We start from the raw sequence: 24,499 nt of genomic DNA on the forward strand, positions 1-24,499 counted from the left end.
AAACATTGGGGTGTTTCTACATGTACATACACGCTCTGTATGTGTTGACAAATTGAGTTCATTGTTTTTGTTTTGCACTTTTGATTTGTAATGTCGAGTTGAAACTTCATCCCCTCCTAACACTTTGGTAGGGCCATAAATAAACTGTACCTATTTTTGTCGATGGAGTTTTTGGAAATAAGACACATTGTGCTGTGAATTGAAATAATTTTGGTTTATCTATTCTGTGTGAAGGTTTTATTCTTTCATTTGGTTCAATATCAGTTTGATTGAATTATTCCATCCTTAAAATGAAACATTTAAAGAAAAACCAATTATACAGTTTAATGTTGAAAACAATTCCGAGGAAACACTAGATGGGAGAACAAAATAAATCTGGTTTCAACTCTTCTGGTCAAATTTAAGGATTGTTTTGGATTATGTAAACCTCAACCCCTTGTATAAAAAACAACTATTTATGCTAATTTCAAATAATTTGCGTCCAGTTTTACAATTTCGAAAGCATGCATGGTTCCTTATTGATTGGCCTCCATATTTTGGGTCAGTATAGACACTTTCATGGTAATGGTCTTGGAGTGCTTATTGGAAAGAATCTAGCATGATTTGGAAAGTTTGCAAAATGTCCGACTGTGCGGATATTGCACGATGGACGCATTACCATGAATGTTGCGGAATGCATCTATAGGCATTCATTAAATTTGAGCAACATGCTTTCAAAAAAAAAAAATCGGGAAAATGCGAGCATGTAAAAAAAAATATAAAGCGACAAAATGATTTTTTTTTTTTTTAGACTTGCTCAAGATTGACTTTGACAAGTTGGAACTGCACGCGGACACAGTGAAATGTATATCCCTTGCAATAAAGCAAAGATTTTGAGTAAGAATTTGAAGACTTGCTCAGTTTATTCGAATAAAACACAAACCCCAACCATTGTAAACCCTAACCCTTTTGTAAACTTCTTTTCGTATAAGCAAATTACAGTATCTACAGTTGTTACCCATTTTGAGATGAAAAAAAAATGAGAGGGATAAAGCTTGCCATTATGGAAATGTTATGTAAATATTTTGTACTATTTAACATCGACATAATTCAAATGAATGTTATCACTTTGAGAAAAAAGGGTATGATGTATAAGCCACAATAAAACACATTTAACTGATTTTTGCAAGGTTATAATGAGTAAACATAGTTGTGTTTTTAAATGTTTTATGTCCATTTCAGACTGCTCATAGAAGCAAGAAAGCTTTTTGTTATCGGAACCAACCCACCCACCCCCCCAAAAAAATGATTCCAGGAATCCAAATTGAAATCATTGATTTCTGGAAAGAATGTTGCATCTTGATGCCACTTTTTTCATTATATTATCTCAATGAAAGTCAGTCATTGCAAAAATGTTGAAAAGACATGAAATCTGGGACTGATACACATTTCCAATTTTGTAAGAGAAAACTTTGAAAATGCACTCGACTTTCCACAGAATTTTCACACAACCAAAGAAGTGGCGTCTGGATACTACATTCTTTTCCAATTACTTCAAAATCTATTGGAACAATGCACACCACATTGCACTTTGCTTATTTCACCCTAAAAAAATGCAGTATTTGATGATTTGGTGACAAGTAAATCGTGACCACATTTGTATTTACACAATTTCAAGGATAATCCCTTATACCATTTATAAGTTTTATAATGTTGACACTGTCAGAGGTGTACGTAACTTGAAAATTGACAGCGGGGACCTTTCTCTTAACAACACTAATCGTGGGATCTTTTAAGGATAAGATTGTGATCAGTAACTGAATTCCTCGAGACAACAGACACAAGTTCTGTAATTTATTCAATTAAACTTCAAGACTGAAGATAACAGCTTAGTGAAATAACCAAAGTACTAACCAGAAAACTAAACTAAACAAGTAAAAAAACACCTTAAGGCCAAATAAAAAAAACAAAAACATGTTTAGCGTCCCCGCCCGCTTCCTTTAAAAAAAAAATTTAACACGAAAAAAATATAAATTGTAAACAGTGACATCATTCTGGCCTATTTGTCTGTTGCATCTAGCCCATATAAAGCTGGTATGTCATTCCCGAGTCCAAGTTTCGGCCATTTAAAAAAAAAAAAAGCTGGCGGCCATTTTGGAAGGACAAAAAAAAAAGTGCTTTTTTTTTTTAAAACAGGACGCTAAACTTTTTTTTACTTGGCCTATGGTAAGTAAATTATGAGATTTGTATTTATTATTTCTGATCTTTAATCAGGGTAAACCCATTGACACTTAATGTGGTCTCTCAAAGAAGACAAGAAATGAAACAAAAAGTTTCAATTAAAAACCTGACCTAAAGCTACAAAATACTACTAGCAGTAAACTATAGAATGATCTACTTCAGCATATAAGTGTGCACAACACTACTAGTATCTGAAGTACCGTACTCCGTTCTTCATCCCAAAGTAATGGCTAGGACGTTAGGGTTAACTATTTTAAAATAGTCAAACAAATAGGAAGTAAAATTATAAATGGGTTTAAAAGTGAGGTCATATTAAACTGAATGTATGTCATTAAATGAAAAGAAATGAACGGGTACTAAAATAAACAATATTAGTAAGTGCTTTGCAGGTTAATAAGACATTGAATTTAAGGATTTATGATCGCATGCAAATTAGTATTTGTTAGTTTGCATCTATCCAAACGGTATTACCTAGCCAATTATTAATATCCAAAAGCTTACTTGGATTAAAGATCGTACTAATACTAAACACCTAACAACTAACCAGTTTTTATCTGTCAGTCTTTAATACTTAGTTGTTTACTGTATGATTCCTTTAATGTAAGGGTATTCTGGCCAATTATTGTTCACTTAACCAAGAACGCACAAATAAAACTTGCACAGGGAAGATTTAGTTTAACATACAAATTAGTTTTAAGTTTTGGTCAACTGTGTCATAATAAAGTATGCGGTTGAAACTTAATTTGATTTGGCCTCTAAAAACCCAGATAGGTTGATAGGATAAAATCTTGTGAAGCAACTCCAAAACTACATACACACATTTGCAAATACAAATAAATCATTGCTCTTGCTTGACCAATCCTCAAGAAAAATTCATTTTACATCTTCAACTTCATATAATTTTGAGCATTAAGTCATAGCTAATCATTCCCAGCTAAAAATTTATTTCGCACTCTTTCCAAAAACAATATAATTTATTTCAATTAAAATTAATTGAATAAAAATATTTAGAGTAACAGGTCAAATCAGAAGTTTTCTCATAAATTTGCCTACAAAAGGTTAATCAGTTGGGGGAAAAAACCCAAAGAGCACAACTAATCCCCCTCCAGTCTGAGTTCCAAGATCCACCAATGAGGAGCCTTCTCTCTTCAGGGTTATAAGGTCAAGTCTGACCGATGCTGCTATGGAAAGGCTATCATGATCGCTGTTTGTTGCACCTGAAGAGGAATATGAAAGATAGAAACTTTCTATTACAACTTTGACAAAAAAATACATTGATTTTGAGCAGCAGGGTCTTGGAATCAGTGGAGGGGGGGGCGAGTGGGTGGGGGAGAAATAACTGTTTGGGGCCATCAAAATATAACGCTATGGGCCAACTGTGTGCAAAGAACCAAGATTTTACTTTATATTTTTAACTTTAGTTCCGATTCTGAACAGAAAAGGAAATAAACCGGTTCTGATTGATCTCTATGTAGACAATGTTTGTATTGGGGGAGGGGGGTGGGGGGGGGGGGGAGGGGGGTGGGGCGTTTGGGGCATGGGGGGTTGGGTGGGAAAACTGGGGGGGGGGGGCAAGAGAAAAACCTTTTTTTGGGGGGAGGGGGAGAGACATATCCCCCTGTCCTCCCTCCCCCCCCCCCCTCTTCAGCAAAAAAAAGGTCAAATTATCTGTACTGACCCTCAAAACCCAGGTGAGTGCATGATGATCACAATCCTTGCGTAGTAGATCTAGTTGATTGATGCCGATATTGTGGCTGATGTTGTGACACTGTTGTGGCAGGAAGGCTATGGTAGAATCGTCTTGATGTTTACTCCGTCTCTGGCGATGTAACCTACAAAGTGGGAAACAAGGGGACAAATTTGAAATTGAACTAGCCATTGTTATTTATATTTTGGGAGGGGGATTTGCCAGAACGCCTTGCATAATTATGTGAAAGCACATACCTCATCAAACTGATGGTCCTCGCTCACGATTGCCACAGCAGATAAAATATGGTCTCCTGTGGGTTTCTCGTCAAAAGCACATCTTGGCTGGAAGGAGAAAAAGGAAGAAGAAGAAAAAAAGAACCTCAAGTTTTATATCTCAAGCAAATATTTTGTAACAGAAACTTCAAACCTGGTTCAGATCAAATATTCGTGAGTGAAAATAATATTTTGAAGATAATCGTTTTGTGGATCTCATTTTGGGTGTTTTTTTTTTTTAAAGACTTGATTATTTTTAACTTTTTGACATGCGAAATTAAAGCAAGCTTTTCTGGACAAAAACAAACTTCTGTTGCAGGTGATTTGTTGCTCACCTTGACTACACGTTGATGCCATCTTTACTCCAGCTACATCCAGCAACTTGAAGATAACATCTCCTGGTGCAGGCCGTTGCTTGATCCCTTATCATCCATCCAGCTTGCCGTCTTGAGGACATCGGGATATAGAGGATCTTTAGTCCTGTAAATGAAGTCTAGCAGCACATGCTCAATTTTGGCCGGCGACCTTTAGAGAAAAGAAAAATATAAACTTTTTTTTCGAGGATGGTTCAAGTTTATCAACCAGCAAATTTGAACCCATGTTTTGATTTCATTGATGGAAATGAGCAAAAAATGGCTGCCTCACCTCGGTTAACATATAACTTGTCCCCTCTCAACTGGCAATTCTTGAACAATCCAATCATGATGGTTAGATCAGTCAAAACAGGATACCACTCGGCACAATCCACAGAACAACATCCAGAATGCACAGAACAACATCCAGAATCCAGGGGGACAAGTCTTGAGGCATGTGGCCTAGAAGAGCTGTAGAGAAATGGTTACCTCACCTTGGTTAACATGCAACCTTGTCCCCCTCGTTCTAATCTACCACACAATCCAAGCGACTCCACTTGCAAACTGTACGGCAACATCCGGGGGTCTTGTGCATGTTCAAGCCTGCATACAATGATTACCTCACCTTATGAACATGCAATCTTGTCCCCCGGCCTCTACCCCAGCTGTCTGGTCGTTCTGTCTTGCCTCATCAGTGGAAGTAACAAGCTCTGAAGAGTTTGGCAACCCAGGCTTCTTATCGATGCTCACAGCGGGATAACGTCCAAAGACCTGCAGACTTAAACAGAGGAAAAGTATTTGAAATGAATGAAAGGAAAACCATATTTATTTATCAGCAAAAGGCATCAAGTTCACCGTGCAGAAAAACACCCCTCATGTGGATTCTTTAATAATCCCTGATTTTGTTAAAGAAAGTAGTCAAAACTGCCTGTGGGAGATTATTTTGTTTTACTATCATCCAATAAAATAAAGTTACCTCAGTTTCCTGAGCGAGACGGGCCTCCACTGGTAGTAAGAATGGCGAACTTCAATGGTCCCAACATCAGAAAGTAAACAGGATTCCACACGTCCCATCATCAGAAAGTCATTGTTCCTCAAAGACCAATTCGGTCCTTCCAGACAGGAATCATCCTTCCAAACAAGCTCATCCTCCAGTTGTCAAGCTTGCGAAATGGCATGGAGTTCAAGGTAGGTGTGTTCTTTGATTCTGCTTCCAAGTGCTGCTTCCAGTGTTGCCTTCGACTGTTGATTCTCGGTCCAAGTCAGACATTTCGATGAAAAAGTCCCGTCCTCTATCTTGGTGATGATCATTGGATGATTTGCCTCCTTCAGCACACTGGCCTACATCCTATCTGTGACACTGCCCATCTTGATGTAGCCTTTTCTAGTTTCCCGGTCCTTATAATGTCATCCTCACAAGTTCATAGTTTGTCTTTCTCACATTGTCCAAAGTTTATGCAGGGGCAACTTGGATTCTATTTTTTAGAGTTTCTCCATGATGGCATTCAAAAGCTTTCAAATTTCCTGCTCTACATGTACACCGACCATTATCCCAAGTTTGCCCAGGGCCAACCAAGTTGTTATACGATTTAGGTGTCCTTTATGTATAGTTTGAGTCTTTCTTTTAGCATTTTTATTATTTTATCCCAGTATAATTTGATTTCATTTTTTTCCTGTGCATTTTAAGTAGGCATATTTTAAATAATTGCCCTTTCATTAGAACTTAGTTAAGTTAAAAAAATTAGTTGTTTTAATTAAACTTAGTTTAAACTCTATCTTACTTTTATTATTTGTGCGTAGAAAGTGCTTGTTAAAAACTATGTGGTTTGTTTTCAAAATGTTGTGAAGGTGACGAGTTTTTTTTTACATTTCCATATTTTTTAAAATCCTGCACTAAGAAAAATGTTGGCAATCCAGTTTTGAAAATCAAACTTATTGCACAAGGGACCTCAAGATCCAAAATAGACTATTGCCCCAGTCCTTGCAGCATTTTGCTAGGTCTTAGTTGGTTAGTGATTAAAGTGATGTTTGTTAATTAATGGTTTGTGCTTAACATAATGGTTATCTGTTACTTGTGGCATGCAGGGGAAGGACCTTAAAAATACTGCAAGGATTTACACTTTTGTGAAAATGATACAAAATGACTTTTGCACACTTGGAAGCTGCATTGTATTTTGTATTCAAAACTGGATTTACCCTCCCAAGTGATTTGCTTAATACTATATGAAATTTAAATTTATTTTATGTGCTTTCACCTTGGGTTTGGATTAGAGTGCCTGTGCTGCTCGTAATTTTAATTTATTTTAAATAAGTTTATTTTATAGTTTAAGACCTACTAACCCCAACAGTCCTGAATCCTCAAATTTTAATATGATTTTGCACACCCCTAGGGAGTTAGAGTTAGGCATCCATATTTTTTTAGGTCTAAACATCATACAGATTTATTCAAATTTGTTACTGTTTTAATTCAAATTACTCATATTTTTTAGATTACCACTGAAATTATTTACTGCAGGCCCCTAGGAAGTTGGCCCTAGACTTTTTGGCCCTAGACTTTACTGGCACATAGGTCTAATTCCAGCGGATAATATTGTTTGACGGGCACGGTAAATTCATGACAAACGGAGAGTTGCAAGGACTTTGTGGAAAGTTTCGCCGGCATTTAAAGATCGGCATGATGTGTTCATTAGACGTTATTGAAAGCATCCACTTCATTGGCTTGGAGTCTAGCTCTGTCATGGTAACCATCTGTAAAACAACAAAAGACAGCAAGTTATTAGTTGAAATTTAGAATTTCCTGGATAGGCCTATGTAGGCCTACCGAACCATACGCAAGCCTTTTTGGAAAAACTGTTGCATCCTGACGCCATTTCAGCAGTTGTGTACAAAGTCTATGGAGAGTCAAGAAAATGGACAGATTCCCATATCTGGCCATCACTTATTTTTCCCTTAAATGACCTATCAGTCATCAGAAAGTGATAATATGTCCTAAAAAGTCAAAATTAGCAGTGACAAATTTTGAATTTTTACTGAGAAAATACTGAGAAATTTTCAGACCAGTTCCATAGGGTTTGTGCACAGGGTGAAAAGTGATGGCCAGACATGGGAATTTTCCAAGAAAATGTTCCTAAGTATTTCCCGACAAAAATTTGAAATGTTTCTCAGTCCCAAATACATGTCTTTCAACATTTTTGTAATGACTGCCCTTATTTGAGATAATATACGAAGAAAAAAGTGGCGCCCGGTTGCAACATTCTTTCCAAAATCCAGGCTAAGCCTGAACGTCGACACCGCCGCGCAGTGCAGTGCAGTGAAATTGCAGCCACGCCCATCTCAAGAAAATGAAGAAAGGTCAAAGAACACCGACTGCAATTCTTCTTTAAAAAGTAAAAATTTCGAACTGAGTTTACGATTGCATGAACTCCAAAAGTACCTATACAGTAGTGCGGTCACTTCTAACTAAGCTCTGAGGACCAAATGGTCAAATTGTCATGCAAAAAATGACAAACTTACTTTGACTGTTGTGAGGGTTTTCGAACCTTCCTCCGTGCCCGCCAAGTTACGAATGCGTGTGGCGAAGCACGTGTGGTTGGTTTTGTAAAAAACACATGGTCCCTGGTCCCCGGTCTTCTCTCGCTGTGATTTCATTATGGGCGCGAACCAGTTATTTTTTAAAGCGCCCTATCACACAGTAACTTTCCGCGACGCCATTTGCATATAGGAAATCATTTAGCTTTTTCTCAAATAAAGACTGGTTCGGAGGTAAATTGAGCTTTTCGTGATATTTTTTTTCATGGAATTTATTGGCCCGATGATACCGAGAGCACAATTATAGTTTGGTTCAATTTGGTCCTATTTTTGTTTTTTTCTCCGTTTCTTTTGAGTTGTTCTGAATAATAAAATGATGTTCTTCTCTGGTATTCAAGGAGAAAGAAAAAAAAAACATTTTTACAAATTCAAAATTTGGTCGTCATTTTGTTTAAGTTCTCGTCACATTTGTAAAACAATATTGAAGAACTAAATCTAAAGTGTTTTTCAACGTTTTGTTGTGGGCCTATTTTGTTTCAATTTCAAACACGGGAAGGTGTGGATTCGTAAATTAAGAATCCACACTTGCGAGTAAAAAAAAGTATTGTCACGAATTGTTGAGTTGAGTGGAGATAAAAAGGCAGGCATTCGTAGCATGGCTATAAATTTACATAGCGGGCGTCTGCGAGGATCTTACGTAATCACGCTGAGAAGTAATGCTAAGAAAATGAACAACCGGTGTTAAGACGAAAAACCCTGTGAATTGCTCGTCAACAAGAAATGTCCAGGCTAGTCTGTTCCCATGAGGCGTGTGGGAAAGAATGTTACAACCCGACTCCACTTTTATTCTAAAGGTCAGTCATTGCAAAAATGTTGAAAAGACGTGAATCTGGGACTGAGAAAGAAACATTTCCAAATTTGTTAGGAAATACTTTAAAAAAGTGTCCTTGACTCTCCATAGACTTTGTACACAACCGCTGAAGTGGCGTCTGGATACTATATTCTTTCCATCTGATGTGACATCGAAATCACAAAACAGGTATATTTAGCTTTCTTTTTATTATATTTTAAAATTTTATAATCCGTGTCTTTATTATCAAAACACGACATGTGTAAAAAAAAAAACCCTAGGTCTGATTTGAGGATTTAAAAATAAATACAGTAGCTGTAATCCCGTTGGTCATGTCGGTTGTTCTAAATTAAAAATCACGGTAATTCCCTTCTCAATTTTGTTTTTTTGCATGATTTTTGCCGGTAGTGCAGGTGGTGGAGGGGTGGTGGGAGAACCCGATTTATTTCTCGCCAATTCTTTACTTTGTCGGACGGCCGCGCTGATGGTTAACACGTCCGCATACAGCTCGCAAGTCGCAACTGGGCCGTGTGCAGAAGCGCGTTTTGCATGTGATTCCATTTTAGGTCAGTGTGTATACCCAATGTAGTTTCTTTATTAGTAGAACCAAGGGGGCTATATATTAGGGAAATGGAATGCCCCCTCCCCTTTTGCCCCACCTCCGCCCCCCCCCCCCCAACCCCACGGCCACAAAAAAAGGGACTTGAAGCCATCTAATTATATCCAGGGATGAGATTGTCAATTACAAAAGTTCTGAAAACTGATGAAAGGTCTGAAAGATGCATATCTTCAAAAAGTCTGATTTCAGACAGAAATCTGCAAAAATCTCATGCCTGTACCTTTGACTTTGCTTCTATTTTATTTATAGAAAATGCGTACGTTCATGTTCAATTTTGAAAAGAAGTGCCCCTACCCAAAGAAATATTACTAACTCACAACACAAGGAATAAAAAGATCTTGTTCAACCCCCCCTTAATTCTTTAGCCACACCCCTACTTTATGCAAGTACACGTACTCAATGTTAATATTCAAAACAACTCATGTTCTACTACAACCTACAAGTTTTATTGTCTTTCACAGGGACAAAAATACAGGTTCAGTATTCTACATTGGTGATGTTACAGCTAAAAATGTCTACATACATAAAAATGCGTCATATTTTCAGGCATCGTTATTTTCAACAGTTCTACTACCAAATGGACAAAAACAAAATATGTACGAATACAAAAGAGATACGAAAATGAAAACTGTTGAACACTTTGTAAAAAAACAAGTAAAGTTTTATAGGATGATTAATGCTATTAATCTTCAAAACAATTTTGGACAAAGAAATGGCATATAGCAAATACTGATTTATGGCATATTTGATTCTAAAATATTTCCATTTGTGAATTTAAAAAAAATTGTGAGACATGAAGAAAAGAATTAATGTAACGGTATGTTTCAGATGCTGCACTACATGCACACATACATGACTTTTTTTCTCCGTTAGTTTTTAAGCTACATCAAATCATTCATACATATCTGGTAAAAATCTGAGTAAAAACCTCCCGGTGAAATTTCACAACAAATCATCAACTAATTGATCATTGCAAAAAAAAAAGACTGCTTAACAGCATCTGTGTATTTCTGTAATTTGTTTAAAACAGACAACTATCTCATGATTAAATAATGTATTTCATGCCATTCATTCCAAATTTCTCTTTCAAAAGAGGGGCTCCAATTTAATTGGAAATTGCTGTCTTTAAGCTTAATCTTTTAAACTGCAAATCTTATGCACGGCTAGGCTTTGAAACATTTATACCACCATCAGTATAACAAAGATGACTTTTTCTTGGCTACACTTCTTTCGTAAATATTAAAAGCAGTTACTGAAGCATTGTGATGTAACGTTTAAAAAGAGAATCTTGAATAAAGGCAACAAAAGATGAAGCACACATAGATGTTTTCTGATAAAAACTGTGACAATTTGATAAGTATGAAATTATAAAGTACAGAATATTTGAGATGATATTCAATTTCTTACATCATAAGGGTGGGACTTCATATGAAATATGCAGTCTTCTAATTTTATAAAAAGTTAATTCTAAAATAACCGCCAGGTTTAACCTAAAATGCAATTGATACATTGTATCGAGATCTGAAATCCAAGTTACAGTTGAGTTCATTCATTCATTGAAGACAGAAGGTTTGCATATTATATATAGCTCTAAATTTCTTAACATTTAGAACCAACACTTTACAGAACTAAACATGATTTCACACCAAAAAAACACAAGGCTAAAACTATGAAGAAAGCTACATTTTACAAGCATGGACAGTTAAGTCATACTTACAGCTATTGAGTTAAAAACAAAGTGGCAGTGAAGGTGGTATTCAAACTTGATTATTTTGCATGACAAAAGAAAATAAATCCTTTGTTTTTCAGAAATTGGCTCCGTTATTTTCTTTTTAAATCAGCTAAAACCTACATGAACTTACATGTAGAAATTTGATCTTTTGAGACAATAGTTTCTAAATTTCAATACTTGAATAAAAAATTATGTCCAAAAAATATTGTTCATAGCGCCAATTTCTGACATTCAAGTTTTTGTAGACAACAACGCTCATGCACATGCGACCTTGCATATCACAGGTGAGGAGTTGAACGTGTGGAAAATAACAGTGAAGGAGTTAAACCGTCCACTTTTTGAGACAAAGACAAAGTCTGTTTGCAGAAATCTTTGAAGAATTTCTAGTGAGCATGCGTTTCAGACAAAGCACAGTGATTTATTTAAGTTTTGAAATATGAGCTGCTCGTAATGAGGAGTTGTTATCATCAAAAATAGTGCAGATTATATTGTCACATTAATTGGGGCATTCTTAACACGTGAACTTACATGTCAATAAACATGGGGCTCAAAAAATGGACAGACTACAACACTTGTAGCAATACATTTTTCGAAATTTGGTTGTAAAAACTGCAGCATTGTTTTTTTTTCAGGATGGACTTTAATTAGGATACAATTGGCAACCATTAAAAACAAAAACATTCACATCAGGTCCATATTACGGGTAAGCTTTTGGGCGAAGCGACGTAAATAAAATTATACGGGTATCAACAAGATGAAGTTCTGGGGCTGGCTTCTTAGCATGGAAAGTCACCAAACGTTGCATTATCTAAAGTCCATTGTATTTCCATAGTGACAATGTCCTCCCTGATGACTGGGTTACATCTGACGTAGTCTACAAAAAATGAACAGCGCCCTCTATCTACTCGTCGGACTGCTCGGCCTCTTCTTCCTGGGGCTTGCGTGCCGGTTTCTTGTTCTTGTTCTTGGAGCCCGCTGGCCTCCCTCGCTTCCCCGGAGTGCTGCTTCTGGAAGTCACCTTGCCCTTAGGAGTCGACTTCTTCTTTGGGGAACTGGTGACGGCTGGTGGTCTGCCGCGGGGCTTCTTTGGGGAGTTGGGGTCCTTCGGTGCGTTGATGCGTGGTCTTCCGCGAGGTCGTTTAGGGGCGTCAGGATCGACAGGTTTCTTTGGTTTACCGGTGCCCTTGGGTCGGCCTCTTGACCTCTTGACTGGGGGAGCGTCGCCTGCGGGGGCAGCATCACTACCATCATTCTCAGCAGCTGCAGCGTCAGCCTTGCGTTTGGCCATCTTCACCAGCCTGGATTTTGATGCCAAAATAAATGCTGTCGAAAAAGAATACCATTTCATACAGTCATGCATAACATGCACATGTATTTATCCCATAGCATTAGCAGTTTACTTGATGTAGAAAGATAATTTTTATTTCATTTTCATTAAGCACAAGTGAGATAGAAAACATTCTTTTGAAAAAAATATTTGTAAGAAATATTCTTTTGAAAAAATATTTTATTGCCAGGAGGCCCCTAATGTCTTAAAAAAATTTAAAATAAAAGAAGTTACGCTGGTTACATTCCTCCAAGTTAATTCATAATTTACTACACCACCATGACCACATTTTATTTGGAGTGCAGAGGCAAAATGCAAAGACTTAAAAAAATATTTAGGAACAAGTCCAACTTTTGGCTGAGGTCTAGAGTTTGAGATTATTTTTTGGGGGGGCTCTTTTACTTTTTAGTTCAATCTTGACTTTCCACCCTAAAAAACGGCAGTACACAAAATAATCACATTTAAATACGATTATAAAATATTGACAATAAAAATAATAATCGCAAAACAAATGAAACAAAAATTGCAAAAAAAAATCTGAGAAATGTAAGCACTCATCGCAATCATGTTACGCTACAAATGCAGACTGACATGAATCTTCATGCACTGCATAAAATTCCCATGTCTTTGCCCAGTCCCAGTGCAAAATAGCGCGAATAAAAAAAAATAAGTAAAAAACATCCTCTAAAATACCGATAAAAAAAACTATGTATATGACTAAAAAAATACCAGTAAAAATCAAGCACTTCTGTAATCGTCTCAGGTACTCAAAATATGCCAATTAAACGTGAAAAATAGGAGGAATTTGATGAAAAACTCACGTCTCGACAACCGTCAAAATCTTTCAGCAGTTGAACAGAACAAAGCAAAGGGGAACGTACAGACGCGAAAATCTTACACTGAAATGGGTGTTGCAGATTATATTGTCCACAATGAGTAAATAACCGTTCGTCGGAGTTTCAGTACTAGATTTTTGGGAAAACTTAAGATCTCACATAACTTTTTTGGGGGGACAAAATGGGAAAACGTATCGCAGCTTGAACTTGAAATGCACAGACATAATAACAAATTAGCAGGACTTAAAGAAGGTAACTCTTAAAAGTTAGAAAAAAATATTTTCAGACCCTTACTTGAATTATAAAAAAAACAACTACATGTATTTGGTTTGAGCTTGGATATAAAGAAATCCCTAAAAATTTGCAAAGTTCCCAAAAAAATCAGCCCCCTCCTTTCTCTAAACAGATTGTGTCCTCGAACGCCACAGCCATGACAGCTGTCTTTATAAAATTGCATTGCCCAATTATATCACTTTTTAGAATTCACAAAATGTGCCGCTATTAAATGAATGTGAACAGTGATCTTCACAATTTTTTTTTAACTTGAGAGGAATTTTATAAACTGTGAGCTGGATTACTCAAATTTTAATATTTGTTATGAATTAGGCAACTACACTTCCTTTAATGTTCTAAAATATTCGAAAGACATTTCTTGAACATGCAAAATTGTTAGAAGAAAATGACACGGACGCGAAAACTCTCAAAATGTTCAGCGCTAAACATTCAAGAGGTGGCGCTCTGCGTAATGATGGCACCATATACACACCGGCCAATATTATTTGCAACACCCACTTTTAATTGCAAGGTCGTTTGAATGTAGTCTGGTAGCTGAACCGCCACACCAGGCGCTGAATACTGCACTGTGTATCGGCGGGGATCAGGCGGCTATTTTGTTTACAGTTTTTGACAGGTTGATAAACAACATGGGGAACACGTGTGTGACTGTGAAGGAGAGGGAATAATTTGAATGTGGCACTATCGCTTGTTGGGGAAATAACTTAAATACGAAAATCGACATGACTAGAAAAACTTGGACATGAAAAACGACCGGCTAATGGCGAAGCCCGTGGAAGTTGTGATGCTGTTTGGACCTCCTTTTGCTGTAGGCTTGTTTTTTGTTTACAAAATCTTCTTTTCATGCTTTTTGGAGTCTTTCTAACTCAAGTCAAAGTTTCTTTGATGGATTTTTTTTGGGGGGGGGGGGAAGGGTGTAGGGGCTGGGAATTGGGAGGGGGGGGGGGGGTGAAAAGAGTGAAATAGGGAAAGGAAAAGATGAATTAAGATCAACCAATTTATAAAGTTAATAACAGTATAATTAGCCTACAAATATTTCTTACATTTGAGACGAATTTTAATATTTTATTTATATTAACTTAACATTAGCCTGGGCCCAGGTTAGACAACGTCTTCATTGCATTGCGTGTACACAACGGAGTCCAACCTGGGCTAACTCAACATAAGCTTACAATGGTGGGGGAGTGTGGCCTAGTATTCATGGTGGTTAGGGTTCGTGACTCCTGATCAGAGAGAGGGTCATGGGTTCGAATCCAGCCGCTGTCCAAATGTTGTGTCCTTGTCCTTCCCTCTTCCACCCAGGAGCACAAACATGACAAGTACCGGCATTAGCTGGGGAGTAACCTGCGATGGACTAGCATCCCATCCAGGCCAGGGAATAGAAATATTCTCAATCGTTTCATGAGGCTACGCGCCTCTATGTTCCGACACACCTGGTGATTGAACTGTCTTCTTTGAACCATAGGTGTTTGCGGAAATTCCTCGGCCGATGAAAACATTTGCACAAACACCAGTTTTCATCAGTTGCGATGATTTACCATTTAACACTCCAGACGCAAGAGCCAATCAGTTTTAAGTAAATAGGTCTGGGAACTAGACTGTAAGAAGCTCCCATATGTCCATGCCCACCTGTAGCAGAATTTTTCTGTTATTTGAGAAACTAGTGCAGTGCCCGTCTAAAATGTGCATGTTCGGGAAACGCAAATTGCTTTGCCGCTGGTATAGGTTGCATACTTGCAGAGTTTTGGAGAACTGCTCGTGCAAACAACGCACGCGATTCAATGGTGTTGTTTTCACAGGTTGAACGCACACTTACGTCAAATTTTTTGCCAAGTTTGAAGTTCAACCACCTACAATGGTCGCTCAGTCGACTGCAAAAATAATGTGCCCGTGTACATACGGAAACATGGTATGCAGTGCTATTCACCCATTGATCCATTAGTATTAACCCACACTGGACATTGTATCGCCCTGCAATGCACGTGCGCGTGTCCGTCCTTTTTGCATTGTTTGCGTCATATTGAGCACGTGCGCTTTAGCTTTAACATGACGTAAACAATTAAAAAGAACGGCAGTGCGTGCGGGTGTTATGTTCTAAGCTATATACTGCCACGTTTGCCTCAGAAAATACTGCTTTTTGCAGCTTTTTCGAGAACCGCTGGTCCAAACAACTTCAAACTTTGCACTGCACATTCTGTTGTCCCGAAAAATATACCCGCCGATTTTCAATTTCATACGGTGCCCGGTTCTGGAGATAATCGACGGACAGACAGACAGACAGAGATTCCTGGAATTATAGTTAGATTAGCCCTTGATTCCTAACCAGATATGGTGAACTTTTTTTTTTCAGGGGAAAACAGCATACTGCAAGCACCACCTAAGTACAAGTCATGAGAGAATATCCGCCATCGATCAGTTCAAAGAAGATCCTACTCTCGGACTACGTCAGGTCATCTTGAAGATCGTGGCACTGCTGAAACAAGGGAAGAGCGTTGTCATTGATGATGAGAACTGGTCAAGGAGCACACGACAATCGTACGTCACATCAATATCATCCAAGGTACGTAGGCCTAAATTATGCATCTATTGATTACCCCCCCCCCCCCCCCCCCCCGGTTGCCCCACCCAAGGTGTGAGGGATGTCTTTTTTTTAACTGAACAACCCCCAACTGTGGGGCAAACTTCAGTGACGATCTCCAACACGCATTGTCAAACAAAATTTGTAAGTGACCAAACGCCCCTATACCATGGGGCTTGAAAAAGTTACCAAAACCCCGACATATGACATCGAAAGTGGGGGATGGGGGAACAATTGACACATTTTGGCTGAAAAATCAAGTATTCTTGTTTACATAATCAATCAGAAAGAATAATTCAACGTTTTGTCTCTCAGGTTCCTAACTGCAAATTCCGTTGCATCAAGTTCAACTCCGATGGGCCACTGTCCCTCCGCTGGATGCATCAATGGTCTTTGGCTAAAAGTCTGCTGAATCTGGACGAGACATCTTTGAACGATTTGGCTCAGCGTGAAGCAAGGATATCACAGTGGCTCGGGGAGGACGTTGCAGGAAAAAGGCCTGAATTTCCTACCGCACAAGGAGGTCTAAATCTACAAGACGTACGAGTTAGATTGACTGCTGAGGTTGATTATAAGGTGATTCAAAAATGTTGGTAGAATATAGGCTTAAAAATACAACATTTGCAAACATCGAAAAATAAAACTACTAAGTTTTTACAAAATACCTTACTAGGATGTTGGTAAATGACAGACTAAAGCATCCTGTAAAATTATGGCACCTGGTGTGAAGTCATTTTCAAGAAAATGGTATTTTTGTATACATTTCCAACGGTGGTCGGCTGACCACCGTTGGAAAAACCTAACTATTTTCAACTACTGCTCCAAATTTACCATGTTTTTTCAGTCCAAGTTTTGTTTGCTATTGGTTACATGTTCATGAACGGGTGCAGGCCGGCTAGACTAGTTCCCTTACCTTACAATTTTCCGGTATCTATAAATTGATCCATTTCAGCTTCAGTGGAGTCAGGGAACCAGACTACTCGAACATTTTTGTTTTTCTTGGTTTTTCCAGCATTTTCGAACACTGTAAGTGAATTGAATTAATTTTTTTAGTTTGAAGTGCCAGCACTCTTCATACAGTGGGAAGGTATCGTTCAGCCTAATGATGCCAGGACCAACCAATGCATGGAGGGGACCAGGGAAGTCCTACAAACCTGGACATCGTGTAACCCTTGGGGGCGCATCATCATTATCTCCGGCAGATCACACTCTGATGGTAATGGGTGAAGTTCTTTAAAATATTCATCATTTCATTCATATGTACGTTACTAAGTTTGATTGCCTGTGAGCAAAAAAATTGAAGTTTACAGGCCAATCTTAAGCCAATCACAAGTCAATCATAAGTCATGTCATAAGTCAATCATAAGTCATGTCATAAGTCAATCATAAGTCATATCACAAGCTCATGACAAGTCAGTCAAAAGCCCAACTACAAGTTTGTTCCCAAGTAAAAGGAAAAGAAATTTGACAAAAGAATGCTTTTGCCACGGTTTTAAAATCTTGACTCGTTATTGACTTGCAAATGACTTGTGAATCTGAGAAGAAATTGCATTGAGATATTCAAAATTATAAAAAAAAATATAGACAAATTGTGAGATCATAAGCATGCATTTAGACCATTGGTATGATACTGTAGAGGTTGTATATTAGTCAATCAATCAATTTTCTTTGATCGATTCTTCGATGTAATTAATTTTTGTCCCTGCAGATTCAACATCAAGGATGTCTAGCAAAGAGATTGTCATGGACATGAAGCAGAGCCTTATGGAACTCTGTCAGTCTGTACCATGCCCGATCTATTCCACCCTCCTCCCTGACCCTAACTCCTCCTCCTCCTCCTTTGCCACGCCCCCTCAACCTGGCCTCCTAGCATTCCTACAGCGCTTTCACCACATCCACTTATGGCATCGTGGATCGTTGTACCTCCACCGCACCAAAGATCATGCGGACTGCGCGCAAGCGGCCGGGGTGAAGTGCCTCAAAGCGGCCGCGGCCCTGAAGAGCCCTCGCTTGGTCTATCAGAGCCAATGCTCTTCCAGGGATGACGTCAATTCCATCTTGAAAGACATTAAACTGATTGGTCCATCTGGGTCGGGTCAGCTGAGGTCAACTCCCAGGATTCCTCTGTATTCAGAGACTGTTGCATCAGGGGACGACGGTTGCTTTTTCCGAGAATCCATTTGTGGACGCACTCTTGGAATCTGCTACAAAGACAGGGAGACTCTCGACAAGTAAAATTAATATGATCCAACTTTATTAACACTCCTTAAAATTTGGTTGACAGCTGAAATTATTATTTTTATCAGGTTACTAATGTTTGACAACCATAAAACAATATTTGGGAAATATTGATTAAAGTTTGGGAACGTTAAAACTACACTTTAAGAAGTGCTTGAAAAATGTTTTCAGAAAGGAAGTGTGGAAGGTGACAAGTTGTCCCTTTGGAATTCCAGGAACCAACTCATCTTCATGCGTATCAATCCCCAATCCCCCAACCCCTCCCCCAGTCCCCCCCCCCCACCCCTCCCCCAGTCCCCCCACCCCTCCCCCAGTCCCCTGCCCCCTCCCCCACTGAACCCTTGATACGGAGAAATTGTGTCTGTTTTGAGAAAAGATACATTACGTATTCTAATATTTTTTTCCCAATTAGGTATCAGGAGCTGTATGTAGAAACAGCCACTCGCATCACAGACCCAGGATCCAGAATGGTTACCCGTATTCCAGACAGCCAAGCCACAGATGGACAAGGACAAATCGCAAACCAGTAAGCAGTCAAGCCATTGGATTGTATTTGGTTTTCTTTTTCAGTATGTGGCAGTGCAATGTTTGACACAAGATTTGTTTTTTCACCAACGTAATTTTAAAAGTTCTCTATACAAACCTCGCTGAGCCCCCTTCTATGGCCTAACACCGTGCCAGCTATTGTACAAAGGAACTGCCCCATGACGGATTATCTGAACCAAAGCTAGCACAACGCACAAGGGGGCCTCCGTGACCATGAACTCCTTCTCAAAACAGCAGAGGGCGCCACACTGAGCGTTCCTGTGTAGGATACAGTCCGTTCACACATGACCAATCTCCGCATGCATGTTGTAGTTAAGGTAATTACAACATGTCAATCACAAGTTAGTCAATCACAAGTTAGTCACTAGTCAGTCACAAATCATTGACAAGTCTATCACAAGTCAATCACAAGTCGATCATAAGTCAGTCACATGTCAACCACAAGTTAGTCACAATTCAATCACAAGTCAATCACAAGTCAGTCGCAAGTTAGTCACAAGTCGGTCACAAGTCGGTCACAAGTCGGTCACAAGTCAGTCACATATCAGTCACAAGTCAATCGCAAGTCAATCACAAGTCATCACAAGTCAATCACAAGTCCATCACAAGTCCATCACAATTAAGTCACAATTAAGTCACAATATAAAGTCAAATACAAGTCAGTCACAAGTCATCCAGTCCCAGATCAACTCACAAGCTGTTCAATCAAACTGTGACACTGACGTCCAGTTGTTATTGCTCATCCCTTGTTAAGCTGTGACTGGACTTACGACTGAATTATGATTTACTTGTGACTGGACTACGACCTTGACTACAATGCTGCGCCTTATATATTAAACATTTTGTCAGTGTGAAACATTTGTTAATGTTATTAAACAAAATATTCAACAGTTGTTTGATTTGTCAACTTTATAGTGCTGACTCTGCGGTCACAAACACCCAAGCAGCACCTAAATCTGGGACTCAGCAGACCACACGAGAGCCCCCTTCATGGATGCTGTCCCAGAGCCTCAAGAAGACCAAGAAAGTTGATCGCTTGATGGGCGTTGAATCGCTGGAGGATAGTAGTCTCGAGGAGCCACAGAGGTAAAAATCAGAGGCAGATTTTTTTGGAGAGGTCATTTCTCATTGATACGTATGTTACTGTCAGTTCTATCTGAGCAACTCCAGCATAAATGACAGAGCTTTTAAGAGCTCAGGGAGTAAACCTGAAAAATGTATTTTTTTAAAAAAATCTTGTACATCCATTATCTAGTAAGTACAGGCTAGGAAGTTATAGGGGTGTGCATTTTCCGTGTTGTACGGGAACCGGGTTACCCGATTGAAAAAACCACGGGTATCACATTGGTGTATCAATGCAGCAAGATACAAGTGCATACAGTGAGCTCTTATAGCAGTATGGTGTAAACTGAAACTTTCACGAGCGTCATAAACGTGAAATATGTTTTGTTTTCCCATGTAGCCTAGTTTTTATTTTTGAAATCCTCCACCAATGACATTCAAAACCTTTCTTTTTCATTGTCCGAGAAGTTACTAAGTAATGTGTAAAGTTGGTTATGGGTACCCGATCACATAATCTGGAACCGGTTCCTGACATCAGCGGTCGGGTACTCGGGTACCCGGTTCCGATGCACAGCCCTAGGAGTTTTGGATCATTTCTCTGAATCATTGATCATGGTTTAATCGTCTTTGTCATGGACATTACATTTCCTTTCATTACGTTGGAATTGCCCATCCAACTGATTCAAAAACTGCTTTATACCCTTAATTTTCCTCAAATAGGAGTACTAAACATTGATATATCCAAATATAATTTTTTGTTTAAAAAGGGTTAATTTTTGGTACTCTTCTGTGAGCAAAGCCTTTTATTGTCAAACATTTCATCCAACACATGGTTTGTAAGTTTAGGTTATAGGCTAAATATTTAAGGGGGAAATATAAATGTTAAATACAGACTTTGGATAAAAAAAGTTCACAAATGAGATCCATGTGATTTCATTCAGGAAGAAGAAAAGCGAGGTTCCTCCTCTGCCCAGCACCGTGTACTGCTTGAGTCCAGCCGAGCTGTATGAGACGGCATTGCTGATACTACAGGAGGTAAGACAGACAGCTAGAGAGAGGGACGGACAAACAGCCAACTTGTTTGGCATGGGTCAGAAACTTGCTTCCATTTCAAATTTGAATGCTGTCGGCCTCTGCCAAGCTGAAGTCTTAAAGAGGCTTGCCCCATACTCTTCAAACAAAAATAGATTTTTTTTCTCCTAACAGATTTTCAATCTGTATATTTTGTTTTGCAAAGACATATTGATTTTCTGGTGCAATGCCTTTTTAGAAGAGAAATGGCCGTGTCGAGCCAACATTTTAAAATCGGCATGTTAGTGTAGTAGTTTATACATGTACTTATTTTCTTTTCTTCTCAGAATGAGCGTTTGGGTGATTCTAGCCAGACAGACCTGAAAGATTCCTCACCATCTCAAGAAACCCAAGAACCAAGGACGACAACCGAAGATGCTTCCAATGCAGGCGACCAATCAGAGGACTCCACATCAGCGGAATCGGCCAATGAAATTGACATGAACTTTGAGGGAAGGGCAGCTAACCTCTTAGACGACATTTTCATGGTTGAGTCACCGGCCATGAAACCACCCCCAAGAAAGACAAAGTAAGGCTTAATAACCGGTACCAAGCACACTCTCCAAATACACTGGTAACCGCTAATGTCTTCCACAACATTGTGAAGGATATGCAATGCATTGTGGGTAATTTATACCCTTGATCAAAGCATGAACTGTTTACACATGGGTAAATCCTGACCCTAGGTCACTTGTTACACAAAACCCGTATAATCAGGGGGCATTAGTTGATATACCTTCCGTAAATTAACCTTTGAAAAGGACTCTTTCTTGGTCAATAAATCAGGTCCTCCGTCGAGTCACATCAGTTGGAAGGCCCTTTTGAAAAGCCTGTTTTTTTTTCTATTTTTAAAATTTCAGTTAATTTAACACTGGATGGCTGGATCTATATGATATTTATTATTAAATTTTAAATTGGATTGCTTTGTATCCCAAAATTTGTATTTGATTTGAAAAAATCCAACAATGAAAATGTGTCATTATTCAACAAAAATATGTAAAAGTTTGATTCAAGTCAGAAAATTTTGATTGCCATCTGAACACGAATTGGATTTTGATAATTAACTTGACCTGATTTGCAAAAAAATAGTTTCTCGGTGCAGCGCACAGCAACTAAAAGATAAGATAAAAAGTGTAAGGTGCTGGCGACGAATTTTATCTTCTTGCGTCGGGCAAAATGCAATTTGAAAAAAAATGTATATATTTTTTTGCGTCACTTTTTTGGCAGAAGTCTCATGACGCACATATCAAATTACAGTTTAAAGATTGCACCAGATTGGCGTGCAAGTCAGTCGGAAATATTGACTTTTTGTTTTTTTCTCGCCGGCCAATTTGGATGCGCAGTCTGTCGAGTCGACGTATCCAGTTTCGCTTAATGGCTGGAGGTAAAGTGTTGGCAAACACCTGCGGAATTAGGTTATGTCACATCATCAGCACTGATGGAGAAATTTGCTCTCGCCAAAAGGCATATTATACAGGATATTCAAGCCGACAGTGGGGGAAAAAATCCCCCAAATCTTGTGCAAATTTGATTTTTAGAATGTGCTTGTTTGACACTTTGTTTGATTTCACTCGTAAATGAATCCGTGAATGCAATTGAGACGATAACATTGAGCTAGGAATCTAGCAATTGGATGAGTATCAGTCAATATTGACTTTGGCAGGTCTGTGCTTGCAAATTTGTGTCCCCAGATTGAGTGTGCACAGCAATTTAAGTATTGAAAAGATAGCAGTGTCATTTCTGACAAGAATAGCACCCTCTGTTGTTTACAGTGAGCCAGGCTATGTAATAAATCAGCTCGTGTACGCACGTGGGGATTAAAGATCCAATTAGAAGTTGGACTATGGATGTAATCAAAAACTCAGAACATTTGTTTTTTTTCTCCACAAAATTTAAGGGTTTCGAAGAAGAGTCGGAAATCTGCGAAAAGTCCCTCCCTCTGGCCAGAGTGTTATGTCCCCGATACTGTAACCAGTGTGCCAGAGACAGCAGGCTTCACTGCAGCATCTATAGCACCCAAGGAATCTACCACTGCCTCTGTAGGTGAGTCTTCGGAGAGGCAGAAAAAAGAGGGGATGAAAACAAACAGGGGGCCCGATTTCTCCTTTTTGGATGAAATATTCTGAAATACTCAACATTTAAATATCAGTTAATTTTAGGAGAAAATACTGTTCCAATATTTTTGTTCAGTTTTACACAGAAATGCTTTTATTGTGAAGTGTGCACCAACAAGCAAGTTAGTTGTTTATTCATGCAGACTTGCCCTTTTCAAGCATTTTCAAAGCTTGCTTGAAAAATCCCAGCCACCGATTTCAAGTGATTTTGAGAGTCTGTCTGGTTTGTTTACAAGTAAACTCCATTAAGGCAGCGGCTGTATAACGGATTGCTAATTATTACCACCAAAAAAAAAGATTCAATCAGCGTTTTAAGCTGCAGGAGCACTTTGCACGTGCCATTTTATGGCGGAATGCATAAAACAAAGAGTTGTCAAGGGGGCTTGCTTGGAATTACCCCCACCTGGCATTTTTCTCAGCCGTAAAAGTTGAGGAAACTGAGGACGCTTTTTGAGCATCATGCAAGTAGACTGGATGGAATTTTTGTTCATCAGGTCACATTGTGTTTTACTTTTGTTGGGGAGAGAGAAGGTTTAATTACTCATCTACTCTTGTGGTTTTTTAGGGGGAAGAGGGAAGTAATAAATGTGTGTAATAAAGTTTTTTTGCTGAATTACCATTGCTCTCAGGGGAAAAAAATGTGTCAGAGTCATTTTGGTATATTTTCAGTCAAAGACATCCGAGAGTACAGAAGGAAAGGATGGGACATGTTCAGTATCAATTTTAAAACTTAAAATTGCCACGCTTCCAAAATGACCCCCTCCTTGTATGGAACTATTTTGTATAATGGAATAGGAATTACATGTACCGTTGACATATTTTTTGATCAAGATTCAATTAAATGAGACTTGTAGGTTTGCATGGTGGACATGGACAGAGTATGGAAGGTTTGCGGTAACACCATGTGAATATTATCTCTTTTGAGTTGTGTGGTTCTGAGAAGAACCAGTTGTTTTCTTTGTTTATGTAGGTTTTATCCTACTTGCAAACTGTATTGAATGTTGCTAAACCCTCCTATGCAAACATACATTCTGTGCCAAGTTGTCCTTGCAGTCAAAATCAATCCAGTGACTGTTTTCAACATTTAAAAGCTCCCAGCCTACACAAAGCAGGATTGACTGGCTGTGACTGTTTATGTCACTTGATACAGCTTTGCTTTGACTGTGGGT

The 24,499-nt window shown here is 38.6% G+C and overlaps 2 protein-coding genes and 2 long non-coding RNA genes across 5 annotated transcripts; 1 reads left to right on the forward strand and 3 right to left on the reverse strand.

Annotated features, from left to right (window-relative positions):
• Positions 1-2,178: 2,178 nt before the first annotated feature.
• Positions 2,179-4,238, reverse strand: LOC119720015. Its single transcript, XR_005270038.1, has 3 exons — positions 4,165-4,238; positions 3,899-4,052; positions 2,179-3,437 (listed from the first exon to the last, which is right to left on the reverse strand). It is a non-coding gene; the product is annotated as an uncharacterized LOC119720015 (long non-coding RNA).
• A 406-nt stretch (positions 4,239-4,644) lies between these two features.
• LOC119721114 lies at positions 4,645-8,154 on the reverse strand. The gene is made up of 4 exons (XR_005270152.1): positions 8,049-8,154; positions 5,512-7,283; positions 4,828-5,313; positions 4,645-4,707 (listed from the first exon to the last, which is right to left on the reverse strand). It is a non-coding gene; the product is annotated as an uncharacterized LOC119721114 (long non-coding RNA).
• Positions 8,155-9,951: 1,797 nt separating this feature from the next.
• Positions 9,952-13,520, reverse strand: LOC119720148 (high mobility group protein HMGI-C-like). Of its 2 annotated transcripts, none has more exons than XM_038189706.1 (2): positions 13,413-13,520; positions 9,952-12,587 (listed from the first exon to the last, which is right to left on the reverse strand). In XM_038189706.1, exon 2 carries the CDS (start codon positions 12,550-12,552, stop codon positions 12,166-12,168), a length of 387 nt encoding a protein of 128 aa, XP_038045634.1. In that variant the 5' UTR covers positions 12,553-12,587; positions 13,413-13,520; the 3' UTR covers positions 9,952-12,165. The 2 variants fall into 2 exon arrangements, with proteins under 2 accessions (XP_038045634.1, XP_038045635.1); XM_038189707.1 differs by having other exon boundaries at positions 9,952-12,562; positions 13,413-13,500.
• Positions 13,521-14,194: 674 nt separating this feature from the next.
• On the forward strand, positions 14,195-24,216 carry LOC119720149. Its single transcript, XM_038189708.1, has 10 exons — positions 14,195-14,529; positions 16,072-16,281; positions 16,615-16,875; positions 17,353-17,515; positions 18,008-18,530; positions 18,950-19,063; positions 19,999-20,169; positions 21,087-21,180; positions 21,504-21,745; positions 23,114-24,216. Exons 1-10 carry the CDS (start codon positions 14,464-14,466, stop codon positions 23,340-23,342), a joined length of 2,073 nt encoding a protein of 690 aa, XP_038045636.1. The 5' UTR covers positions 14,195-14,463; the 3' UTR covers positions 23,343-24,216.
• Positions 24,217-24,499: the final 283 nt, after the last annotated feature.

The sequence above is a fragment of the Patiria miniata genome, unplaced genomic scaffold, assembly GCF_015706575.1.
Source record: "Patiria miniata isolate m_02_andy unplaced genomic scaffold, ASM1570657v1 HiC_scaffold_9, whole genome shotgun sequence".
NCBI classification, from domain to species: domain Eukaryota; kingdom Metazoa; phylum Echinodermata; class Asteroidea; order Valvatida; family Asterinidae; genus Patiria; species Patiria miniata.

Bases quoted from the DNA above. Each gene is read 5' to 3' on its own strand.
- LOC119720148 (XM_038189706.1), bottom strand. From the start codon at position 12,552: ATGGCCAAACGCAAGGCTGACGCTGCAGCTGCTGAGAATGATGGTAGT.
- LOC119720149 (XM_038189708.1), top strand. From the start codon at position 14,464: ATGAAAAACGACCGGCTAATGGCGAAGCCCGTGGAAGTTGTGATGCTG. The intron at 18,531-18,949 runs GTAAAATTAATA...TTTCCCAATTAG, and splicing joins GACAGGGAGACTCTCGACAA to GTATCAGGAGCTGTATGTAG. The intron at 19,064-19,998 runs GTAAGCAGTCAA...TCAACTTTATAG, and splicing joins CAAGGACAAATCGCAAACCA to TGCTGACTCTGCGGTCACAA.